The 26,603-nt window shown below is 44.0% G+C and overlaps 1 protein-coding gene across 1 annotated transcript in view; it reads left to right on the plus strand.

The window, feature by feature from the left end:
* Nucleotides 1–21,336, plus strand: part of LOC121539707 (brain-enriched guanylate kinase-associated protein-like) — a 42,425-nt gene extending 21,089 nt beyond the window's left edge. Inside the window, exons 4-6 of the mRNA XM_045206116.1 lie at nucleotides 13,902–14,009; nucleotides 14,732–14,815; nucleotides 18,078–21,336. Coding sequence (XP_045062051.1) covers nucleotides 13,902–14,009; nucleotides 14,732–14,815; nucleotides 18,078–19,658 — 1,773 coding nt within the window. The 3' untranslated portion in view covers nucleotides 19,659–21,336. The remainder of the gene's footprint in view (nucleotides 1–13,901; nucleotides 14,010–14,731; nucleotides 14,816–18,077) is intronic.
* The last annotated feature ends 5,267 nt before the right edge of the window (nucleotides 21,337–26,603 follow it).

The raw sequence follows: 26,603 nt of genomic DNA on the forward strand, positions 1-26,603 counted from the left end.
TGAATCTGGTAATGAATGGTGTGGCTGTTGAACAAGTTGAGGACACTAAATTACTTGGTGTTACCTTAGATTGTAAACGGTCATGGTCAAAACATATAGATTAAATTGTTGTAAAGATGGGGATAGGTCTGTTCGTAATAAAGAGATGCTCTGCTTTTTTGACACCACACTCCACAAAGCAAGTCCTGCAGGCTCTAGCTTTATCTTATCTTGATTATTGTCCAGTCATATGGTCAAGTGCTGCAAAGAAAGACCTAGTTAAGCTGCAACTGGCCCAGAACAGAGCGGCATGTCTTGCTCTTCATTGTAATCAGAGGGCTAATATTAATACTATGCATACTAGTCTCTCTTGGCTTAGAGTTGAGGAAAGACTGACTGCATCAATCAATCACATTTTATTTATAAAGCACAAAGTGCTATACAGAAACCCAGCCTAAAACCCCAAACAGCAAGCAATGCAGATGTAGAAGCACAGTGGCTAGGAAAAACTCCCTAGAAAGGAAGAAACCTAGGAAGAAACCTAGAGAGGAACCAGGCTCTGAGGGGTGGCCAGTCCCCTTCTGGCTGTGCCGGGTGCAGATTATAACAGTACATGGCCATTAAGGGCAGATTTTTCTCCAAAATGTTCAAACGTTCATAGATGACCAGCAGGGTAAAATAATAATCACAGTGGTTGTAGAGGTTGCAACAGGTCAGTACATCAGGAGTAAATGTCACTTGGCTTTTCATAGCCGGGCATTTAGAGGTTGAAATAGCAGGTGCGGTATGGAGAGAGAGTTGAACTCAGCAGGTCTGGGACAAGGTAGCACGTCCGGAGAACAGGTCATGGTTCCATAGCCGCAGGCAGAAGAGTGGAAACTGGAGCAGCAGCACGACCAGGTGGACTGGGGACAGCAAGGAGTCATCAGGCCAGGTAGTCCTGAGGCATGGTCCTATGGCTCAGGTCCTCCGGGATGGGAGGGAGAGAGGGAGAGAGAGAGAATTAGAGGGAGCATACTTAAATTCACACAGGACACCGGATAAGACAGGAGAATAACACCAGATATAACAGACTGACCATAGCCCCCCGGCACATAGACTATTGCAGCATAGATACTGGAGACTGCATCACTTCTTGTTTTTATAAGAAACATGAATGTGTTGGAAATTCAAAATAGTCTGCATAGTCAACTTACACACAGCACTGACACACACACTTACTCCACCAGACATGCCACCAGGGGTCTTTTCACTGTCCCCAGGTCCAGAACAAATTCAAGGAAACGTACAGTATCATACAGTGCCATGAGTGCATGGACTCCCTTCCATCGCATATAGCGCATGTGAACAGCAAACCTGGTTTCAAAAAACAAATAAAGCAACACATCAAGGCACAACGCCACTCCCCCATGTGACCTACTTGTTGTGTGTATGTACTGACATGTACGTGTGACACACGCACATTAAATGTTAATGTTTTTACATTTTGTAAATTGTAGTCTTTTGTCTGTAATTCCTTTTTCGTTATGTGTCGGACCCCAGTAACACTAGCTGTCGCCATTGGCGTCGGCTAATGGGGATCCTAATAAATCAAATCAAAACATTGTGCGTTCCGAGATTCCGTTCCGTTGTACTGTGCCGTTATTTGCCTGTTTGTGGCCCATCTGTTAGCTTGCATGATTATTGCCATTCTCTTTCAACCTCTGATCAACGAGCTGTTTTCACCCACAGGACTGACTGGATGTTTTTTGTTTGTCGCACCATTCTCGATAAACTGTAGACACTGTCATGCGTGAAAAACCCAGGAGGGCGGCCATTTCTGAGATACTGGATCCAGCGCGCCTGGCACCAATGATCAATCAAACAATAATTGAATGCCTCGACGCATGTCTGCCTGCTTTATATAGCAAGCCAAGGCCACGTGACTCAATGTCTGTAGACGCGATCCATTTTTGTGAACGGGATGGTGTACCTAATAAACTGTCAGGTGAGTGTATATTCCGGACTCTGACATTGCTCGTTCTAATGTTTATATATTTCTTAATTTCTTTAGGATTTGCGTGCATTGTTTTGTATTGTTATGTATTACTGCACTGTTGGAGCTAGGAACATAAATCAAATCAAATCAAATTGATTTGATTTATGTTCCTAGCTCCAATAGTGCAGTAATACATAACAATTCGCCACAACCGCGATAACATCTGCAAAATATGTGTACCCGACCAATACAACTGGATTTAATTAGATTTTGAACCAAACCAACAGCATACTGAACCCAGCCAGCAGCACACTGAACCCAGCCAGCAGCACACTGAACAAGATTAGATATCTGTCCTGTACATCAACCATACCACCTTTAAAGCTCTACATGGAACTAAACATAGTCTCTCATAATAACAGACTAGAAGTGCATGCACATTTGGTTCTGGGCACTATGATTAAACTATAATATACTGAACAAAAATATGAACGCAACATGTAAAGTGTTGGTCCCATGTTTCATGAGCTGAAATATTTCATCCCAGAAATATTCCATGCGCACACAAAAAGCTTACTTCTCAAAAATTTTTATGCACAAATGTGTTTACATCCCTGTTAGTAAGCATTTCTCCTTTGCCAAGATAATCCATCCATTTGACAGGTGTGGCATATCAAGAAGCTGATTAAACAGCATGATCATTAGGCAGGTGCACCTTGTGCTGGGGACAATAAAAGGCCACTCGAAAATGTGCAGTTTTGTCACACAACACAATGCAACAGATGTCTCAAGTTTTGAGGGAGTGTGCAATTGGCATGCTGATTGTAGGAATGTCCACTAGAGCTGTTGGCAGAGAATTGAATGTTAATTTCTCTACCATAAGCTGCCTCCAATGTCATTTTAGAGAGTTTGGCAGTACATCGAAATGGCCTCTTGCAGACCACGTGTATGGCGTTGTGTGGGCGAGCGGTTTACTGATGTCAACTTTGTGAACAGAGTGCCCCATGGTGGCAGTGGGGTTATGGTATGGGCAAGCATACAGTAAGCTACGGACAACGAACACAATTGCATTTTATCGATGGCAATTTCAATGCACTGAGATACTGTGACGAGATCCTGAGGCCCATTGTTGTGCCACTCATCCACCGCCATCACCTCATGTTTCAGCATGGTAATGCACAGCCCCATGTCGCAAGGATCTGTACACACTTCCTAGAAGCGGAACATTTCCCAGTTCTTCCATGGCCTGCATACTCACCAGACATGTCACCCATTGAGCATGTTTGGGATGCTCTGGATCGACGTGTACGACGGCATGTTCCAGTTCCCGCCAATATCCAGCAAATTCGCACAGCCATTGAAGAGGAGTGGGACAACATTCCACAGGCCACAATCAACTCTATGCGAAGGAGATGTGTCGCGCTGCATGAGACAAATGGTGGTCACACCAGATACAGACTGGTTTTCTGATCCACGCCCCTACCTCTTTTTTTTTTTAAGGTATCTGTGACCACAGCTGCATATCTGTATTCCCAGTCATGTGAAATCCATAGATTAGGGCCTAATACATTCATTTAAATTGACTGATTTCCTTATATTAACTGTAACTCAGTAAAATCTTTATAATTGTTGCATGTTGCATTTATATTTTTGTTCAGTGTATATATATATATATATATATATACATACACTGAGTGTACAAAACATTAAGAACATCTGCTCTTTCCATGATATAGACTGACCAGGTGAATCCAGGTGAAAGCTATGATCCCTTATTGATGTCACTTGGTAAATCCACTTCAATCAGGGGAGGAGACAGGTTAAAGAAGGATTTTTAAGCCGTGAGACAATTGAGACATGGAATGTGTGTGTGCCATTCAGAGGGTGAATGGGCAAGACAAAATATTTAAGTGCCTTTGAACGGGGTATGGTAGTAGGTGCCAGGCGCACCGGTTTGTGTCAACTGCAACACTGCTGGGTTTTTCACGATCAGCAGTTTTCCGTGCGTATCAAGAATGGTCCACCGCCCAAAAGACATCCAGACAACTTCACACAGTGGTTTCCCACAGTTGTCTCAAGTTGGCTGGTGCTCCTTAAAAATAATTCTTAACCTGTCTCCTCCCCTTCATCTACATTGATTGAAGTGGATTTAACAAGTGACGTCAATGTTCAATGGAGTCAATATGGGCCAGCATCCCTGTGGAACGCTTTCGACACCTTGTACAGTCCGTGCCCCGACGAATTGAGGCTGTTCTGATTGAGGGTGTGTGTGTGCTTTCCTAGACCTTGACTAAGTAGGCAGCTCCCGGCCCTACTGGCACTGCAGTGAGCGGTGCAGAGACACTCCATCTCTAACAACAGTTCTCATCAGGGTGTGCTGCCTTTCTGCCATGCTCACCAGTATGCCAGAAGTGCCTGTTTTCTGAGTCGCAGATTTCTGAAGGTGAAAATGAAAAGTGCTCATTACACCCAGGGGAGAGGCACCACAGAACACACAGCTCACCAGACTGGGTTATTGGAGCCATCGTTCTGCTTTGTTCAGCAAAAAGTGGAGGTGGTCCTCTGTAGCTCAGCAGGTAGAGCACGGCGCGTGTAACGCCAAGGTAGTGGGTTCGATCCCCGGGACCACCCATACACAAAAATGTATGCACGCATGACTGTAAGTCGCTTTGGATAAAAGCGTCTGCTTAATGGCATATTATTATATAAAAAGGGCACATGCTAGTTGGGTTTTCATTGATGTTGCTACTCGAAGTGCCAAAGATATCAGAGAGGATTTGATGATTTGCTGAAATGTTTGTCTTGATCTTCTTCAATCATCCGTTACTCCTTATCCATTAACTGGGCTTGTCATCGATTGATGGAAATATCTCAAACAGCTATCAAACTGGATATTAACTTCTTTAAAATATACTGTCTCTCGCCCTAAGAATTGAAATTGTGCCAAAAGGGGAAAATTAGCTAAAGAAAACCTATTGTTCAGTTGAAGCACATCAAACTTTTAATTAAATGGCTTTTAAGTCACATACGGCCAGCCCTCTCCTTTAGGGACTTGTAGACATTTCAGATAATATTTTACAGATCGATCATTTAAAACTTTGGGGAAGCTCCATTTGTTGTCCGGTGAAGACAGCAGCTCAGCGGAGACAGACAGCCAAAATGGCAGGGGGGAATTACGATACCGCACTCTCTCACAAACGAGTATATTTCTCACCCAACACAGCTTTGCACTTATTAAACCCTCTCCCCTGAAAATCATTACGGGAAAACAGAACCCAAGAAGTCAGACTAAGAACCAACCTTGTTCATCTTACTATTCCATTACAATTTTAAATCATGCTGTGAGGGGAATCAATATCCATTGGGTTTGTGCGAAACAGGGTACCATTCTGATTTGAAAGGTTGTCATGGAAACCACTTCGCCCAATCCTGCGGCAGTGATTAGATGGGAAGGTGAGGGGAAACGTCTAATTGCCTTCTGCTCTGACCCTAATAACAGTCCGTCACAATACGTGTCAATGGGACCTTTGGCATCGTTATATTGTACAGTAGGAAATGGAGCAGGACACGACTCAATCTAAGAGTAATTCTCGTTTCATTGTCACCCGCGGAGCGTTCTATTCAGCAGAGAGGACACAATGTGACCTCGTCATTATAAATTGTTTGGTTGCTACCTTAGTCTATTCAGAGCCAATCTGTATGTAGATACAATAGCCATTTACGAGTGAGGTTGGTGTTATGTATTCTCATCATGTTTCCTCATCTCACGGTTTAAGCAAGGAATGGCTGACTCAGATTTGATTAAAATGACAGTGCATGAGCCATTTGTCAATCTGATGTCAATAGATACAAGTTTACATTGTTCCCTTGGGATTGTAATACACTGCTCAAAAAAATAAAGGGAACACTTAAACAACACATCCTAGATCTGAATGAATGAAATAATCTTATTAAATACTTTTTTCTTTACATAGTTGAATGTGCTGACAACAAAATCACACAAAAATGATCAATGGAAATCAAATTTATCAACCCATGGAGGTCTGGATTTGGAGTCACCCTCAAAATTAAAGTGGAAAACCACACTACAGGCTGATCCAACTTTGATGTAATGTCCTTAAAACAAGTCAAAATGAGGCTCAGTAGTGTGTGTGGCCTCCACGTGCCCGTAAGACCTCCCTACAACGCCTGGGCATGCTCCTGATGAGGTGGCGGATGGTCTCCTGAGGGATCTCCTCCCAGACCTGGACTAAAGCATCCGCCAACTCCTGGAGAGTCTGTGGTGCAACGTGGCGTTGGTGGATGGAGCGAGACATGATGTCCCAGATGTGCTCAATTGGATTCAGGTCTGGGGAACGGGTGGGCCAGTCCATAGCATCAATGCCTTCCTCTTGCAGGAACTGCTGACACACTCCAGCCACATGAGGTCTAGCATTGTCTTGCATTAGGAGGAACCCAGGGCCAACCGCACCAGCATATGGTCTCTCAAGGATCTGAGGATCTCATCTCGGTACTTAATGGCAGTCAGGCTACCTCTGGCGAGCACATGGAGGGCTGTGAGACCGTCAAACCGGTCATGCTGGAGGATGTTGCAGGCAGCAGAACGTTCTCCACGGCGTCTCCAGACTCTGTCACGTCTGTCACATGTGCTCAGTGTGAACCTGCTTACATCTGTGAAGAGCACAGGGCGCCAGTGGCGAATTTGCCAAATGCCAAACGTCCTGCACGGTGTTGGGCTGTAAGCACAACCCCCACCTGTGGACGTCGGGCCCTCATACCACCCTCATGGAGTCTGTTTCTGACCGTTTGAGCAGACACATGCACATTTGTGGCCTGCTGGAGGTCATTTTGCAGGGCTCTGGCAGTGCTCCTCCTGCTCCTCCTTGCACAAAGGCGGAGGTAGCTGTCCTGCTGCTGGGTTGTTGCCCTCCTACGGCCTCCTCAACATCTCCTGATGTACTGACCTGTCTCCTGGTAGCGCCTCCATGCTCTGGACACTACGCTGACAGACACAGCAAACCTTCTTGCCACAGCTCGCACTGATGTGCCATCCTGGATGAGCTGCACTACCTGAGCCACTTGTGTGGGTTGTAGACTCCGTCTCATGCTACCACTAGAGTGAAAGCACCGCCAGCATTCAAAAGTGACCAAAACATCAGCCAGGAAGCATAGGAACTGAGAAGTGGTCTGTGGTCACCACCTGCAGAACCACTTCTTTATTGGGGGTCTCTTGCTAATTGCCTATAATTTCGACCTGTTGTCTATTCCATTTGCACAACAGCATGTGAAATGTATTGTCAATCGGTGTTGCTTCCTAAGTGGACAGTTTGATTTCACAGAAGTGTGATTGACTTGGAGTTACATTGTGTTGTTTAAGTGTTCCCTTTATTTTTTTGAGCAATGTATATAAATAAACTCACTGAAAAAAGCAATTTAGCTCCAAATTGACAAGAATATCACAAGTGAGGGTCACAGACTACATCTGCATGTATGAATATGATTTTTCAATATTCACCTATAATCCCAGTAGTATATGGGTAAATCCACGGCAGCAGGAGCAGAAAATATTTTTGGTATCTCAGATTGTTCTGGCAATTCTCACATAAAAACTTAATTGGAAGGAAGGAAGTTTGAAATGCTTTTTAAATTTGTATGAAAACAATTTTTAGAAAATCAAGATGAAAGTGGCCATTTTATGCCCTTTTTAGATACAGTACATGCCTCCTGTAAGACCCTATGATATTTGAACTGTATATGAAACAGACTACATCTTGGTGTCAAGACTCCTTATAGTGTGCTCTAAAATATGGAGTATGTCTTGATTCTTAAATAAACATTTCCACATTCATTTATTAAACATTAAACCCTTACACTCGTGGGAATTGACCTATATGGATAGGGCTAAATTGAAATGTTTCTTACAGAAGAAATATGGAAAGCAAATGCATAACCATGGTAGCAATCAAAAGGGAACAGTTTGGAGATTATAGGGAAATTATTAGACTGAAGGTGAGGACAAAACAGTTAATCTGACACAAAACAGAATCCAAACATTACACTGTTGATTTTATGTGAATTATATTTTTACTGCACTTTTCGCTGCATTTGTTGATAACGAAATCTGAAAATACTCTGGATACATTTAGTAACATGATAAGAATATTAATGGCCAATTTGGGGTAGATGGAACATAAGACAAAAAAATGACAAGGGTTTGAGTGAGAGGACTAACTGGTGTCTCCAAGTGGCCACACACCTCTCCAAAGTGTGCACAGTTTCTACGTAATTTCAATGCAATTTTATGACTCAAAGAAGAGTATTCAACTGTAAGGTGCTATTTTAAGCTCTCTTAGCTGTGCCGTTGAGGAACTAGACCAAGCACACTTGAAGTTGTTTTCTTTGGAACGCAGCCCTGCATCCCCACCCTCACACAATCTTTACGCGTTCCAAAAACGGTCCATTATAAATCGTAATCTGGTCAGGCAGGAATCATTTGAAAGCGTGTTCTATTGCCAACATGGCTAGCTAAGTTACAAAATATGATCTTACAGTGTCATGGCAATTCAGAGAAGCAGATCGTAATATTGGTGCGCATAGAATAGAATCACAACTAGTGCATTCAGATGTGTGTTCCCCACCAAATTTCTATACAAACAGGCTCATTCTGTTCAGAACAACCCAGGGTATGACGCTCTGTCATATTGTAACTGTTCATCGATCATAGTGATCCTAAACGTTGACACTGTATATGACGTGAGTTTTATTAGATGGAAATGTGAAGTGCACATTTGGACAAACGGATATTTGGCTTACTTGTATGACATCAAAGCGGTATTTATTGTAATCCTTAACGTCTCATCTTTCAAAATACATAGAGCCCTCTTCATTTCCAGTATTTCCCTCACTCAGACAACAAATAATGTTCAAAAGTTGCCCAATTAGCTGGAGGGATGGAGGCAACTTGTTGCGCGCAGTGTTCAAGTTCAGAACAGCTGGAGACCTTGAGCTCTGACGTCATGTATAGCATGTTACTGTACAGCCACTGCTTTCCAATTTAGGCACTTATCCGTGTCCAAATCTGCTATTTTAACCCATATAAGGGAACTAGTGTAAAGAGCTACAAATATTAATATTAAAATCTAAAAACTACCCTTTTTGATTTTGTTCATTTTAAGACATATTGTTTGTAAAAAAATATACTCTACAAGTAGATCACATTTCCAGAGTGGGTTCTCTGCTAATTCTGAAGGTATGATACATTTTAAGAGCACCAACAACACAGGGAATGGGAAAATGGATTCAAAGGGAACTCCCTCTGCTGGTGACTTGCTGATAGTGCAATCCTAACGGAGGGCTGTGATTGGTTAATGAACTGTAATGTCAATTTCTATGTATAAAATGGGTCATATCATTAAAAGTACAAGAGAGCCCACTCTGGAAATGTTATGTGTTTGAAGAGTATATTGTTACAAACAATTTGTAAAAAAAAAAAAAGCAAAATCAAAAAGGGTAGTTTTGAGATATTCATATTTTTTATCTTGAATAAATGAATGTGAAAATGTGTATTTCAGAATCTAAACATACTCCATATTTGAGAGAACACCATATGGAGTATAATGACACTGTCACGATCGTTGAGAGACGGGTCAGACCAAGGTGCAGCGTGATATGCGTACATGTTTATTAATACGAATAAACACTTGACAAAATAACAAAACACAACGAAAACGTGAAGTCCTATGGGCTATACACACAACAAGCCAAACAGGAACACAAACAAGATCCCACAACTAAGGTAGGCAACCAGGCTACCTAAGTATGATCCCCAATCAGAGACAACGATCGACAGCTGCCTCTGATTGGGAACCACACCTGGCCAACATAGAAATACAATGACATAGAATGTCCACATAGAAATTCCCACACATAGATATTCCCACCCTGACTAAACCAACTAGCCAACTCTATGTCAGGGCGTGACAGACACCAAGATGTTGTCTGTATCATGTACGGTTCACAGATCTTAGGGTCTTACAGGAGGCATGTATAGGTCTAAAAAGGGCCTAAAATGGCCAATTTCATCATAATTTTCTAAAAAATAGTTTGTGATAAAAATGTAAAAAAGCATGTTAAACATCCTTCCTCCCAATTAACATTAGAACTGCTGGGCCCTTCAAGCTAATGAGCAGTCATTCTGACTGCAACATTCAGTTAATACATTTCAGATATGCTATCGCAAAAATAATAATTTGGTTGGGTAACAGAATACGATTAGTAATTTATTTTAAATAACACAATAGCATTTTCATTAGTTTATGTAAAAACTAAAAAAAACTAAAAATTCAAGGGTTCAATCCATTTTATTTGTGGAGTGTCTTTGTTAGAATTATGGAACAGAAAGCATTGATGTTGGAACACTGTAAAAGCTTATTTTTATAACGACAAAATAATATCAGAAATACCCCAACCACCAAGCCGCACGGTCAAGACACGTGTTCAAATTATGAAAACATCAGTAGCCTAAACATCATTATAAGCGCCAAGTGGTCTTAATAAATAGTGAAACTCAGCACAAAAGTAATAATGGCATTATAATTAATATAAGGGTCAATATGATAGCAGTCAAAAATTGTCAATTATTGACAACTCGTTTTTGTTTGCGTCTTCACGCAACGGAATCAGTTGGATTTAATTTATACTGAACAAAAATATAAACAACATGTAAAGTGTTTGTCCCATGTTTCATGAGCTGAAATAAAAGATCCCAGAAATGTTCCAAACGCACAAAAAACATATTTCTCTCAAATTCTGTGCACAAATTTGTTTACATCCCTGTTAGTGAGAATTTCTCCATTGCCAAGATAATCCATCCACCTGACAGGGGTGGTATATCAAGAAGCTGATTAAACAGAATGATAATTACACAGGAACACCTTGTGCTGGGGAAAATAAAAGGCCACTCTAAAATGTGCAGTTTTGTCACACAACACAATGCCACAAATGTTTCAAGTTTTAAGGGAGCGTGCAATTGGCATGCTGACTGCAGGAATGTCCACCAGAGCTGCTGCCAGAGAATGTAATGTTCATTTCTATACCATAAGCCGCCTCCAATTCCATTTTAGAGAATTTGCAGTACGTCAAACCTGCCTCACAACCGCAGACCACATGTAACCACACCAGCCCAGGACCTCCACATCCGGCTTCTTCACCTGAGGGATCGTCTGAGACCTGCCACCCAGACAGCTGATAAAACTGTGGGCAACCGAAGAATTTCTGCACAAACTGTCAGAAACCGTCTCAGGGAAGCTCATCTGCGTGCTCGTTGTCCTCACCAAGGTCTTGACCTGACTGCAGTTCGGCGTCGTAAACGACTTCAGTGGGCAAATGCTCACCTTCGATGGCTCTGGAAAGCTGGAGGAGTACCGGGCAGATGGCAGATGGCGTCGTGTGGGTGAGCGGTTTGCTGATGTCAACGTTGTGAACAGAGTGCCCCATGGTGACGGTGGGGTTATGGTATGGGCAGACATAAGCTACGGACAATGAACACAATTACATTTTATCGATGGCAATTTGAATGCACAGAGATACCATGACGAGATCCTGAGGCCCATTTTTGTGCCATTTATCCGCCACCATCACCTCATGTTTCAGCATGATAATGCACGGCCCCATGTCGCAAGGACCTCTACACAATTCCTGGAAGCTGAAAATGTCCCAGTTCTTCCATGGCCTGCATACTCACCAGACACGTCACCCATTAAGCATGTTTGGGATGCTCTGGATTGACGTGTACAACAGCGTGTTCCAGTTCCCGCCAATATCCAGCAACTTCGCATAGCCATTGAAGAGGAGTGTAACAACATTCCATAGGCCACAATCAAAAGCCTGATCAACTTTATGTGAAGGAGATGTGTCGCGATGCATGAGGCAAATGGTGGTCACACCAGATACTGACTGGTTTTCTGATCCACGCCCCTACCAACAGATGCATATCTGTATTCCCAGTCATGTGAAATCCATAGATTAGGCCCTAATGAATTTATTTAAATTGACTGATTTCCTTATATGAACTCTAACTCTTTGCATGTTGCGTTTACATTTTTGTTCTGTGTAGCTGTTATCCCTTGTCCTAACAGATGACATAATTTTCTTAACTTTCACTTGGCACACTGACACACCTTTGTTTGGTTGTAGTGCTTATGTCTCCAATTTTCTCATTATTGTGTCCCAGTCGTCTTGTCATTCTTCAGCACTGTTGCAACGGCTGTGAAGGTGCCTTATTTTGCGCAGAGGGAGGGAGCTCCCATCTCATTTTGTTCATGGTGCCGGCAGACTTGTTTTCTTTCTTTTTGCAAGCAACTTGTCCGCCATTGACAGTGAAGGGAAGACATGGTGATATTTCTCCCCTTGCCAACCTAAGGTTCCACAAGCTTCATCACTGCATTCTCCGACACTCGATCACCTGCTGCCCGATGTGGATATTTTCCCAGATATTGAAAGCCGTTCAGCATGTACAATTATGCACACTCCCACTGTGTAGCCTACTCCAAGTAGGCCGGAGTAGACTGTTAAGACTGCTTTGATTCGGTGGACTGATATAGGGTACATACCATTTATGATTATAATTAGAATGGATCAATACAATAGAATGGCCCGCCCTGTTCTTCATTCACAATTGGTGATTACATAATTAGGCATAGTTCGCTTCCCCTCGCTCATTAACTCACCATTCTCCCCATCATACTTAATTGATTTAATCTGTTGTTATATGTGTGAAATTAGTTTCGGTATAGTTTATGTTCACTTTCGAGGCAAATATCTGGGATATTATTAGCTGGACACTTCACTTTCAACTGTCAGAAGAATGAGCGGAGCAGGCCCTGCTGTCGGGAGAAGGAGGGGGAACGGGGGAAAACCATTTAAAAAATGACATTCCCTCCTAAAACTGGTTATAACTCCGGTTCTGTTTGTGGTATTAAGATTCTAACACCGACAGTGTGTTATATAGACTTATTTAGGAAAAGTCAAGGACAGAGGGGGCATGACAAAAAAAATACAAAGTATTAATCAAGTACAAAATAAATAATCATGAGCAGTCAAAATGAACTGCTTTAGCCGTTCTGGTGTTAAGTTCTGAATGAGACCACCAAAGACCAACCAGAGTGAAATATGATTACAATGTGGAACGTCATCGGAATGAATGAGACTACCAAAGACCAACCAGAGTGAAATATGATTACAATGTGGAATGTCATAGGAATGAATGAGACTGCCAAAGACCAACCAGAGTGAAATATGATTACAATGTGGAACGTCATAGGAATGAATGAGACCGCCAAAGCAACGTGCTAGAACTGATTAATAAGAGGCTTACAGAATGGTTTTGGATATCAATGCCAACCTATTGCTTAAATTGACATTAATTGACTTCTATTTAATTGATCTCCCACCCTGTATTCCAAAACAATCGTGACTATTGTGCGTTGGGGACTCGATGATGCATCCTTTGTCAATCCTGCCACACAACAGGAGGTTGACAATTATTGGGTGATTGAAGAAAGCATCTAGTCACCGTTTATTGTTTGAGGCTAAATCACAGGAAATACTAAGGTGTCAGGTTTCGGTGTCAAAAAATGACAATCGCAACACAAGAAGCTTTAATTTCTCAGGACTCTATGATTGCTACTTTCTCTCACCCTGGCAGAGTAATTGATTTGATATTGGCACTGGCCAATGTAATCTTCCTTTAATTATGACCTGCTACTGGCAGAGAAAGAGCGTGAACACTGACTGGCTGGCTGCTCTCCTCTTCTTCTCTCCTTTACTTTCTCCTGCTTTCCTTTTCCTTTCTCTTCCTTTCTCTTCCTCTTCTCCCTCTTCCTGGTCTCTCAATTCCTCATCTCCTCTCTTTCTCTCCTCTTTCCACCTCTCCTCTCTGCTTTAGTCCCAGCACCATGAAGACGAGAAAAGGGTGCTGAGTCGAGAGATCATCGTCCTCAACAATCACCTCATGGAGGCCAAGATCACCATTGAAAAGCTCAGAGAGGACAATGTGAGTATACCAGCCAGCCGTTGCACAAAATCCTTACTTCATGAGGTTTTTTGAAGTGATCCACTGAAACAACTACACACCCAATTAGACCAATGCCTGGTGATGGCCTTTGCCACCCGTGCCACCTCTAACATGAACATAACAATCTCATAGTACATTGTCATCATCACGACTTCTTCATTCTTTAAAGTGTAAGATGTACAGTAGTCACCCTCAAATCAATAGGGGCCTGATCAGAAAAACGAGCACTATTTTCCTGTGCGGATGGATTTGTTCCGTGACTGATGTTGTGTTTGTTCCTTTGATTGTGTTCTTCCTAAGTGGAGGCTTGCCTTGTGAGACCCTCAAAACTTGAAATGGAAGTCAACTTTTGGGGTTGTCAGAAGAGGCTTGAGGGAGAGAAAAACAGATCTAGGCTAGTAATCAATTTGTAATATAATTTTTGGGGGCATTCTTTTTTGTTTGTCAAGCATTGGTGTGTATGCGAATGCCACATGCTGAAATGACTGTTTGGTCCCATTCTACTCTGATGCACAAATACCATGGAATTACATGGAATTTAGGTGTATTTGTATATTTAATAGAACTGCGAAGTAATTATTGCAGTAACCTATTTGAAATAGATTTAGGTCAGTTACTCCCATTACAATTAATACTGTTCTTAAGTCTGAATGGCACCCCAACCTATGACTCAACAACAGTGTTTATCTTTCCCATGCCAGGACCTGTACAGGAAGGACTGTAACCTGGCAGCACAGCTCCTTCAATGTTCCAAGTCACACCACAGAGCCCACAAACTATCTGAGGTGAGTTCTGCTCTGCTCTCCACTCACTCACGATAACAAACAGCCCTGTCTCAAGTGCTGTTCTGTCAGGCTCTTGATGGCCACTTCATTATCCCCCTGTTGATTTGACCATACAACTGAGTACAACAGAGGACCAATGGACTCCAACAACATCTAGTCCACACAAAGGGGAGTAGGAAGTGAGGTATGAGAGAAAATCCTCATAATTCCTCTTAAGAATGCCTCACAGACGTGGGACTATTTTTTCAACGTAATGTCATGCATATATGGGCCAAGTAGCAATGCAGCTACGGTATGAAATTGAAGGAGTTATTGAAATACAGCAAGATACCAGGGTCACAGCGGTTGTTATCGATTGACTCATTCAGCTCTCCATAATCATACTCCAATGAAATAACAGTGATTGGTTTTGAAAGCACATCCCTCCGAGTCGACTGAAAGTGAGACCCGGCACAAGTAACGAATGTCAATGACCAATTCCAGAGCATTGACGAATCCGTAAAAAAAAACAGTGGTGAATATAGCTGAGTGCGATCAAAGGGATGCTGTATGATTTTCATTGGGACTTAACTCTGCTAATTACCAGCCAGATAAATTGATCGGTGTGCAGCGGAGCCCCTCAGGAAAGTTGCTGAACACGCCATGTGTTTTTGCTGGAGACCTGTAGCTGTGTGTTTGATAGTGGAGGGAAGAGCGGGCGGGGGAGAGGAGACACAGAGAGGAGGGGGAGAGGAGGGGGAGAGGAGGAGGAGACACAGAGAGGAGGGGGAGAGGAGTCACAGAGAGGAGGGGGAGAGGAGACACAGAGAGGAGGGGGAGAGGAGACACAGAGAGGAGGGGGAGAGGAGACACAGAGAGGAGGGGGAGAGGAGACACAGAGAGCGGGGGAGAGGAGACACAGAGAGGAGGAGGAGAGGAGAGACAGAGAGCAGGAGGAGAGGAGACACAGAGGGGAGGGGGAGAGGAGACACAGAGAGGAGGGGGAGAGGAGACACAGAGAGGAGGGGAGAGGAGACACAGAGAGGAGGGGGAGAGGAGACACAGAGAGGAGGGGAGAGGGGACACAGAGAGGAGGGGGAGAGGAGACACAGAGAGGAGGGGAGAGGAGACACAGAGAGGAGGGGAGAGGAGACACAGAGAGGAGGGGGAGAGGAGACACAGAGAGGAGGGGGAGAGGAGACACAGAGAGGAAGGGGGAGAGGAGACACAGAGAGGAGGGGAGAGGAGACACAGAGAGCAGGAGGAGAGGAGACACAGAGAGGAGGGGGAGAGGAGACAGAGAGGAGGGGAGAGGAGACACAGAGAGCAGGAAGAGAGGAGCCACAGAGAGCAGGGGAGAGGAGAAACAGAGAGAGGGGGAGAGGAGACACAGAGAGCAGGGGAGAGGAGACACAGAGAGGAGGGGGAGAGGAGACAGAGAGCAGGGGAGAGGAGACACAGAGAGCAGGGGGAGAGAAGACACAGAGAGGAGACACAGAGAGCGGGGAGATGAGACACAGAGAGCGGGAGAGAGGAGACACAGAGAGCAGGGGAGAGGAGACACAGAGAGCGGGAGAGAGGAGACACAGAGAGCAGGGGAGAGGAGACACAGAGAGGAGGGGGAGAGGAGACACAGAGAGGAGACACAGAGAGCAGGGGAGAGGAGACACAGAGAGCGGGAGAGAGGAGACACAGAGAGGAGGGGGAGAGGAGACACAGAGAGGAGACACAGAGAGGAGGGGGAGAGGAGACACAGAGAGGAGACACAGAGAGGAGACACAGAGAGCATGGGGAGAGGAGACACAGAGAGGAGGGGGAGAGGAGACACAGAGAGGAGGGGGAGAGGAGACACAGAGAGGAGACACGGAGAGCGGGGGAAAGGAGACACAGAGAGCGGGAGAGAGGAGACACAGAGAGCGGGGGAGAGGAGACACAGAGAGCAGGAGGAGAGGAGACACAGAGAGGAGACACAGAGAGGACACACAGAGAGCAGGGGAGAGGAGACACAGAGAGGAGGGGGAGAGGAGACACAGAGAGGAGACACAGAGAGGAGGGGGAGAAGAGAGGAGACACAGAGAGAGGGGGAGAGGAGACACAGAGAGCGGGGGAGAGGAGACACAGAGAGGGGGGGGAGAGAGAGAGACACAGAGAGGAGGGGGAGAGGAGACACAGAGAGGAGACACAGAGAGGAGACATGGAGAGCGGGGGAGAGGAGACACAGAGAGGAGGGGGAGAGGAGACACAGAGAGGAGGGGGAGAGGAGACACAGAGAGCAGGGGAGAGGAGACACAGAGAGGAGGGGGAGAGAAGACACAGAGAGGAGGGGAGAGGAGACACAGAGAGGAGACACAGAGAGGAGGGGAGAGGAGACACAGAGAGGAGACACAGAGAGGAGACACGGAGAGCAGGGGAGAGGAGACACAGAGAGCAGGGAAGAGAAGAGAGAGACCCCCACAGAATCTATCTCCATTTCTCACTGACCCCCTATGCTATTAATAACTCAAGAGAAAAATAGAAGGAAGACCAGCCTATAATTTACAGGACTTGTTCTTCTTGTGGCTGTCCAATAAAGACAAGGGAAGTTGTATGTACTGTTAGCAGAGGGGGGAGTTGTGTGTGTGTGTGTGTGTGTGTGTGTGTGTGTGTGTGTGTGTGTGTGTGTGTGTGTGTGTGTGCGCGCGCGTGTGTGTGCACATGTGTATCTGTGTGTGTGTGTGTGTGTTTATTGATGTACCCGTATTCATGCTGATGGATGTAACCTAAAACTCAGTGAAGTAAACGACTGAGGAATTAGAAGAAAAGCTCCTAGCCAAAGCACAGGAGCGGAGGGGTTGTGGTCAGCAAATTTCTGACAAATTCATTAGAGAGGGCAGTGTAGTGAAAGTCCCACCGGGTCTCCGAGCTGGACTGAGTAAACAGACGAGAATAAATTAATTTTCTAAACTCAAACTCTAGATTGGAGCCTAGGGAACAGAATTGATAAAAAGCTGTGCAGATGTGGCGAGCATTCCATAATGGCAAGTTTGTGAATATGTATGGGGAGATATGATAGTGGTTGTCAGACAGCATGGTCTAAATAGGGAATGCTTGTTGTAGAGAAAGTTTTGCTGGAAAAATCTCTGAAACATTACTTTGTTAGAGTAGTAGTCCTCCTTTCTGTCATTTATTGCTGTAATTTCTGAATCTATTTATATTCAATGAACTCTCATTTATTTGTCTGTCCATGTCCTTTCTCTCTTTTAATATTTCTCCTCACCGTCCCTTTCTATTTCTCTCTCTCCAGCTGCCCATTGACTTCCAGGAGCGGGTGAGCTCCCACATTGAGAAGCAAGGCCACGGCGTCACCATGGCACTGTGCCACTCGCCCTACTCCGATGCTGTGCCCACTGCCGTCATCGCCAAAGTGCTAGAGAAGCCGGAGCCAGGCAGCAGCTGCCCCAACACCCGTTCACCCAGCCCCAAGCCACTGGAGGATGAGGGCCATGACCATAACTTTGTGCACACTAGCGTGGGCGGCGGCACCGAAAGCCTCCAGCGCCGCACCGCTTACCGGACATCGGACCTGTACTGCAGCGACACAGCCCTGTACTGCCCTGAGCGCTGGCAGGAGCGCAGACAGAGCGTGGACGTCCATGGCCGCCCCATGGGTCTCCTCCTCCAGGCCCAGAACTCCACAGATTCCAACCCCGAGGAGGAGGCCTTCCATTCGGGTAACTTCTCCCATCACGGGGCACCCTCCTTCCATGGAGAGTTTGCCGTGGGCTCCTTGCGGGCCTCTAGCTCCTACTCCAGCTTCAGCCAGGCGTCGGAGGATGAGAAGGGTGGGGAAGGCTGCGGCGGTGGCCCCAGCAGCACCATGTCCTCCTCCCACCAGGCGCTCTACATGGACTGGCGGGATGGGGGTTACGGCGAGCGAAAGAGCACCTCGTCCTATGAGAAGGACAGCCCTCCTGGCACCAGCGTCTTCCCCAAGTCCCACAGCTTCCAGCACATGGCAATGCCGCCTTCCCCCAACCCGGCGAAAGGCAGCGGTGGCTCTTCACCGGCATACGAGCGCACAGCATCCTGCAGCTACAGTGAGCCGTACCACTCGCCGCTCGTCACGTCGTCACACAGTGTGGGCTCGGCCCAGGGAGGAGGAGGACCCCGGGGTGCGGAGCGCTCCGACAGTCAGGCCAGCATTGGCAGCATGGTTGTCCCCACCGAGGAGGAACTGACTGGACGCTGGAGGCAGCTGAGCGTAGAGGACATCAACTCGTACTCCTTCAACCGCAACCCGGGCCGCGTGTCTCCTTACAGCTTCTCCGAGCAGCACTTTGCCATGGGCCCGGCCAAGATTAAACTGGGGCCTCTCTACAGCAGCTTCCAGGAGGGGGACGACAACGTCTTCCTCCACAGCCACGTGCTGGACCAGTGCTTGGCTGCTGCCGCCGGTGTTGGCCTCTCACCCAGCCCCAGTCCCAGTCCCAAACACCCCAGCCTGGGCCTGCGGGGCAAGCCGGACAATCCTCCGCCCCTGTACAGAGCCAAGGTAGACAGCCAGGACTCAGAGTACAGCCTGCAGTTCCTCTCAGGGAGCTTGAAGGACAAGGAGAGCGGGGCGGCTGGAGCGGTAGGGGGGAGCATGAACAAGGAATACGTGGATGTGAGCCCCAACAGCTCAGCCGAGTCCTTACACCACCAAAGCTCCCTTGAAGCCTCCAGTCTGCAGCACTACCAGCGGGAGAGAATGAGGCCCAGCCCGAGCCCGGCTCTTCCCAAAAAGAGTTCCCAACAATACCAAAAATTTGGAAGCACAGGAACAGGACTGAGCAGGAAAGACAGTCTGACCAAGGCCCAGCTGTACGGCACCCTCCTGAACTGAACCGCTCGGTACACTTCGACCTGACAAGTATAATGCATTATGATGCGGTTATAAATGCATTATGATGCGGTTATCATGGATTATGATGCGGTTATAATGCATTGTAAGACTTGTCATAAGCACGCATGACCCCCTTAGAAATTCTTAATATTATCTCAATGACTAAATAACAGCAATTTTGAACCAGTTGAAAATGTGTTTCATAAAAGGACTTAACATACTGTAAACCTTTTAATAAGACATGAAAGCTCATACGTGCTTACAACAAGTAATAAAGCATTATACCGGTCGGCTTGAAGTAGTGTTACCCACAGCTTCTTCTCTTATGCATGGTGATTATGTACGTCTCCATGTTTCCTGTGGCAAACACACAGTTGGCGTGGATCGTGAGATGTTTTTGTAGTCCGGCGAAGGCACGTTTCAAGCGGTATGAGAAGCTACACAGCTGTTGTTGTTGTTTTGGCTGTTTGTTTATGTCATGATACGGTGGTAGTTGTCAGAGAGACCAGCCACTAGAGTTCCGTACCGTTTCCTACAGTATATCATCCCTTAGTCTCTCAGACAGCCATTCAGCTCAAAGTAAGACAAATCATCCCTTAGTCTCTCAGACAGCCATTCAGCTCAAAGTAAGACAAATCATCCCTTAGTCTCTCAGACAGCCATTCAGCTCAAAGTAAGACAAATCATCCCTTAGTCTCTCAGACAGCCATTCAGCTCAAAGTAAGACAAATCATCCCTTTAGTCTCTCAGACAGCCATTCAGCTCAAAGTAAGACAAATCATCCCTTAGTCTCTCAGACAGCCATTCAGCTCAAAGTAGGACAAATCATCCCTTAGTCTCTCAGACAGCCATTCAGCTCAAAGTAGGACAAATCATCCCTTAGTCTCTCAGACAGCCATTCAGCTCAAAGTAAGACAAATCATCCCTTAGTCTCTCAGACAGCCATTCAGCTCAAAGTAGGACAAATCATCCCTTAGTCTCTCAGACAGCCATTCAGCTCAAAGTAGGACAAATCATCCCTTAGTCTCTCAGACAGCCATTCAGCTCAAAGTAAGACAAATCATCCCTTAGTCTCTCAGACAGCCATTCAGCTCAAAGTAAGACAAATCATCCCTTAGTCTCTCAGACAGCCATTCAGCTCAAAGTAGGACAAATCATCCCTTAGTCTCTCAGACAGCCATTCAGCTCAAAGTAAGACAAATCATCCCTTAGTCTCTCAGACAGCCATTCAGCTCAAAGTAAGACAAATCATCCCTTAGTCTCTCAGACAGCCATTCAGCTCAAAGTAGGACAAATCATCCCTTAGTCTCTCAGACAGCCATTCAGCTCAAAGTAAGACAAATCATCCCTTAGTCTCTCAGACAGCCATTCAGCTCAAAGTAGGACAAATCATCCCTTAGTCTCTCAGACAGCCATTCAGCTCAAAGTAAGACAAATCATCCCTTAGTCTCTCAGACAGCCATTCAGCTCAAAGTAAGACAAATCATCCCTTAGTCTCTCAGACAGCCATTCAGCTCAAAGTAAGACAAATCATCCCTTAGTCTCTCAGACAGCCATTCAGCTCAAAGTAAGACAAATCATCCCTTAGTCTCTCAGACAGCCATTCAGCTCAAAGTAAGACAAATCATCCCTTAGTCTCTCAGACAGCCATTCAGCTCAAAGTAAGACAAATCATCCCTTAGTCTCCAGACAGCCATTCAGCTCAAAGTAGGACAAATCATCCCTTAGTCTCTCAGACAGCCATTCAGCTCAAAGTAAGACAAATCATCCCTTAGTCTCTCAGACAGCCATTCAGCTCAAAGTAAGACAAATCATCCCTTAGTCTCTCAGACAGCCATTCAGCTCAAAGTAAGACAAATCATCCCTTAGTCTCTCAGACAGCCATTCAGCTCAAAGTAGGACAAATCATCCCTTAGTCTCTCAGACAGCCATTCAGCTCAAAGTAGGACAAATCATCCCTTAGTCTCTCAGACAGCCATTCAGCTCAAAGTAAGACAAATCATCCCTTAGTCTCTCAGACAGCCATTCAGCTCAAAGTAAGACAAATCATCCCTTAGTCTCTCAGACAGCCATTCAGCTCAAAGTAGGACAAATCATCCCTTAGTCTCTCAGACAGCCATTCAGCTCAAAGTAAGACAAATCATCCCTTAGTCTCACAGACAGCCATTCAGCTCAAAGTAGGACAAATCATCCCTTAGTCTCTCAGACAGCCATTGAGCTCAAAGTAGACCAAATCATTCCTTAACAATGACAGTATTGATGCAGTAACTATACTACATTTTACATTTACATTTTAGTCATTTAGCAGACGCTCTTATCCAGAGCGACTTACAGTTAGTGCATACATTATTCCCCCCATGGGAATCGAACCCACAACCCTGGCGTGGCAAACACCATGCTCTACCAACTGAGCTACATCCCTACGCTATTAGCATTTGAAGTATGTCTGTAAAACATGGCATTTAGTACCAAACACATTTGCATCCTTTATTACCAAGCATAACGCGTCCCATTCATTTGGGCAACAGACTGACTAAACCCATTGCCATTCAGAACTTCATTATCATGGCATAACACCAACTAAAGGCTATCCATTATGTATAGGCTGTCCTGCTGACTCAAAAGCTGTTAACACAACTTCCAAGGCCTCCTTTTCTCATTGACAAACTGCATGTTAGTTATGCATAAATGAATGGCCTGATTTCTTCCAGGCAGCAACTCATGGTTAGCTCCTGAACATTGGGGAGGCACTACAGAAATAATGGTTTATTCCTCTCACTCAATTTACATGCATATTGATACTTAGGAGGAACAAGTCTGAAAAAAATAAATGTGGCATGTATTGGAATTAGATGAATCAAAGGCAGCTTTAAAATAAATATACTGTTAGTAGTAACACAATATCAAAGACATAGTATTTATGTAAATACAACAACTGTAAAGTTGTTGGCGATGTATGGGGTATTTTCCTGCCAATAATACTAACAATATAAAGGAATATATTTACAATATGATTGGCAGGAAAGTACCCCCACAGAGCAGACGTTGACAAGAGATAAATGATTTAAAAGGTTACACAGCAGGGTGTCCAATATTCCATGTATCCAGGCGAGTTATATTTTGTATGGATATTATATGTAGGAATTTGGCCCAAAGCACCCAATGTCTCCACTAAGAAGTTTTTAATGCCCAAATTTGAAAAGATAATGAATTCAATGCTGTTGCTTGAATTCATGAATACCCATCAACTAGTAAGTACATTTGCCTTAATTCTGTTAAGTTGCTAGTCTTCTCCTTTACGACAAATCTGACAGTGGTGTATATTCATGTACAGTTGAAGTCGGAAGTTTACATACACTTAAAACTCGTTTTTCAACCACACCACAAATGTCTTGTTAACAAACTATAGTTTTGGCAAGTCGGTTAGGACATCTACTTTGTGCGTGACACAAGTAATTTTTCCAACAATTGTTTACAGACAGATTATTTCACTTATAATTCACTGTATCACAATTCCAGTGGGACAGACGTTTACATACACTAAGTTTACTGTGCCTTTAAAAAGCTTGGAAAATTCCAGAAAATTATGTCATGGCTTTAGAAGCTTCTGATAGGCTAATTGACATAATTTGAGTCAATTGGAGGTGTACCTGTGGATGTATTTCAAGGCCTACCTTCAAACTCAGTGCCTCTTTGCTTGACATCATGGGAAAATCAAAATAAATCAGCCAAGACCTCAGAAAAGAAATGGTTGACCTCCACAAGTCTGGTTCATCCTTGGGAGCAATTTCCAAACACCTGAAGGTACCACGTTCATCTGTACAAACAATAGTACGAATTCTGTCTCCTAGAGTTGAACGTACTTTGGTGCGAAAAGTGCAAATCAATCCCAGAACAACAGCAAAGGACCTTGTGAAGATGCTGGAGGAAACCGGTACAAAAGTATCTATATCCACAGTAAAACGAGTCCTATATCGACATAACCTGAAAGGCCGCTCAGCAAGGAAGAAGCCACTGCTCCAAAACCGCCATAAAAAAGCCAGACTACGGTTTGTAACTGCACATGGGGACAAAGATCATACTTTTTGGAGAATTGTCCTCTGGTTTGATGAAACAAAAATAGAACTGTTTGGCCATAATGACCATCGTTATGTTTGGAGGAAAAAGGGGGACGCTTGCAAGCCGAAGAACACCATCCCAACCGTGAAGCACGTGGGTGGCAGCATCATGCTGTGGGGGTACTTTGCTGCAGGAGGGACTGGTGCACTTCACAAAATAGATGGCATCATGAGGAAGGAAAATTATGTGGATATATTGAAGCAACATCTCAAGACATCAGTCAGGAAGTTAAAGCTTGGTTTTAAATGGGTCTTCCAAATGGACAATGACCCCAAGCATACTTCAAAAGTTGTGGCAAAATGGCTTAAGGACAACAAAGTTAAGGTATTGGAGTGGCCATCACAAAGCCCTGACCTCAATCCTATAGAACATTTGTGGGCAGAACTTAAAAAGCGTGTGCGAGCAAGGAGGTCTACAAACCTGACTCTACACCACTCTGTCATGCCAAAATTCACCCAATTTATTGTGGAATTTATTGTAGCTACCAAACGTTTGACCCAAGTTAAACAATTTAAAGGCAATGCTACCAAATACTAATTGAGTGTATGTAAACTTCTGACCCACTGGGAATGTGATGAAAGGAATAAAAGCTGAAATAAATAATTCTCTCTACTATTATTCTGACATTTCACATTCTTAAAATAAAGTGGTGGTGATCCTAACTGACCTTAAACAGGGAATATTTACTAGGATTAAATGTCAGGAATTGTGAAAACTTGAGTTTAAATGTATTTGGCTAAGGTGTATGTAAACTTCCGACTTCAACTGTATACAGAAAGCGTACATCCCCCTCGGATTTCTTCACATTTTATTATGTTGCAAAGTGACATTAAAATGGATTTAATTGTAATTTTCTGGTCAACATTCCACACAAAATACTCTAATCTCAAAGTGGAAGAAAAAATCTAACGTTTTTTAAAAGATGAATGAAACAATAAAAAAACACTAATATACCTTGATTAGAAAAGTATTCACCCCCCTGAGTCAATACATATTAGAAATATCTTTGGCAACAATTACAGCTGTGAGTCTTCTTGGGTAAGTCTCATAAGAGCTTTGCACACCTGGATTGTGCAATATTTGCACATTATTATTTTCAAAATACTTCAAGCTCTGTCATGGTGTTGGGTATCATTGCTAGACAACCATTTTCAAGTCTTGCCATAGATTTTCTAGCAGATTTAAGTAAAAACTGTAAGTTGGCCACTCAGCTTCATCCCCAGTCTTTACCAATGACAAGCATACCCATACCATGATGCAGCCACCACCATGCTTGAAAATAAGGAGGCAGTTACTCAGTGATGTGTTGTATTGGATTTGCCCCAAACATAATGCTTTGCATTTAGGCCAAAAAGTGTATTCCTTTGCTGTCTTTTTTTTTTTTTTTTGCAGTATTAATTTAGTGTCTTGTTGCATACATATGCATGTTTTGGAATATTTTTATTCTGTATATTTGTATTCTTCTTTTCACTCTGTCGTTTAGGTCATTATTGTGGAGTCACTACAATGTTGTTGAGCCATCGTCACTTTTCTTCCATCACAGGATGGTAACATCCCTGAGCAGTTTCCTTCCTGTCCTGCAGCTCAGTTCAGAAGGTCGACTGCATCTTTGATGTGTCTGGGTGGTTTAATACATAATCCACAGCAGAATTATTAACTTGACCATGCTTAAAGATATATTTTATTGTTACCCATCTACCAATCACTGCCCTTTTTTATGAGACTTTCGACCCTGGTCTTTGTAGTTGAATCTGTTCTTGAAATTCAATACTTGACTGAGGGACCTTACAGATGTTGTATGTATGGGGGACAGAGGAAGGGGTAGTCATTTAAAAATCATGTCAACCCTATTATTTAAAACAGAGTGAGTCCATATAACTTATTATGTGATTTGTTAAGAAAAAATTTCAGCGGTGGAAAAAGATTTTGTTTTAAAGATACTTAAGTATTAAAAGTAAAAAATAAAAGTATTAATCATTTCAAATTCCTTGTTTTAAGCAAACCAGGCGGCACAATTTATTTTAATTTTTTATTGACGGATAGCCAGGCGCACACTCCAACACTCAGACATAATTTACAAATGAAGCATTTGTGTTTAGTGAGTCTGCCAGATCAGAGGAAGTAGGGATGACCAGGGATGTTCTCTTGATATGTGATGCGTGTGATGGAAGGAGTCAGGGTAATCACCGAATACAGAGTTTATTCCTTCATTACACGAAATACGCTGGAATAGTGACAAACGAAACAGGCACAGGGGAAACTATCTACCCTGGCAATACACTGTAATGGTATCTCCATACAATACATAGGCACAGGGGAATATTCTAACCTGGCAACAAAATGGTACGAGTAGCTCCACCGAGCTACACTACTCTCACATTCAAACAATCACTCACAAGGACAAGGGGGCAGAGGGAACACTTATACACAGACTAATGAGGGGATTAGAACCAGGTGTGTGTGATTGACAAGACAAGACAAATGTGATGATGATAATTGGGGCGGCAGTGGTTAGTAAGCTGGTGACGACTAATGCCAAAGCCTGCCCGAACAAGGAGGGGAGGCAGCCTTGGCGGAAGTTGTTACATGATAAGTGTGTGAATTGGACCATTTTCCTGTCAAAATGTAATGAGTACTTTTGGGTGTCAGGGAAAATGTATGGAGTAAAAAGTACATTATTTTCTTTAGGAATGTAGTAAAGTAAAAGTAAAAGTTGGCAAAAAAATATAAATAGTAAAGTAAAGAGACCCCACAAAACTACTTAAGTAGTACTTTAAAGTATTTTTACTTAAGTACTTTACACCACTGCAAATTTTACTTCTGAAC

The sequence above is a fragment of the Coregonus clupeaformis genome, chromosome 21 (assembly GCF_020615455.1).
Source record: "Coregonus clupeaformis isolate EN_2021a chromosome 21, ASM2061545v1, whole genome shotgun sequence".
Classification (NCBI taxonomy): Eukaryota; Metazoa; Chordata; class Actinopteri; order Salmoniformes; family Salmonidae; genus Coregonus; species Coregonus clupeaformis.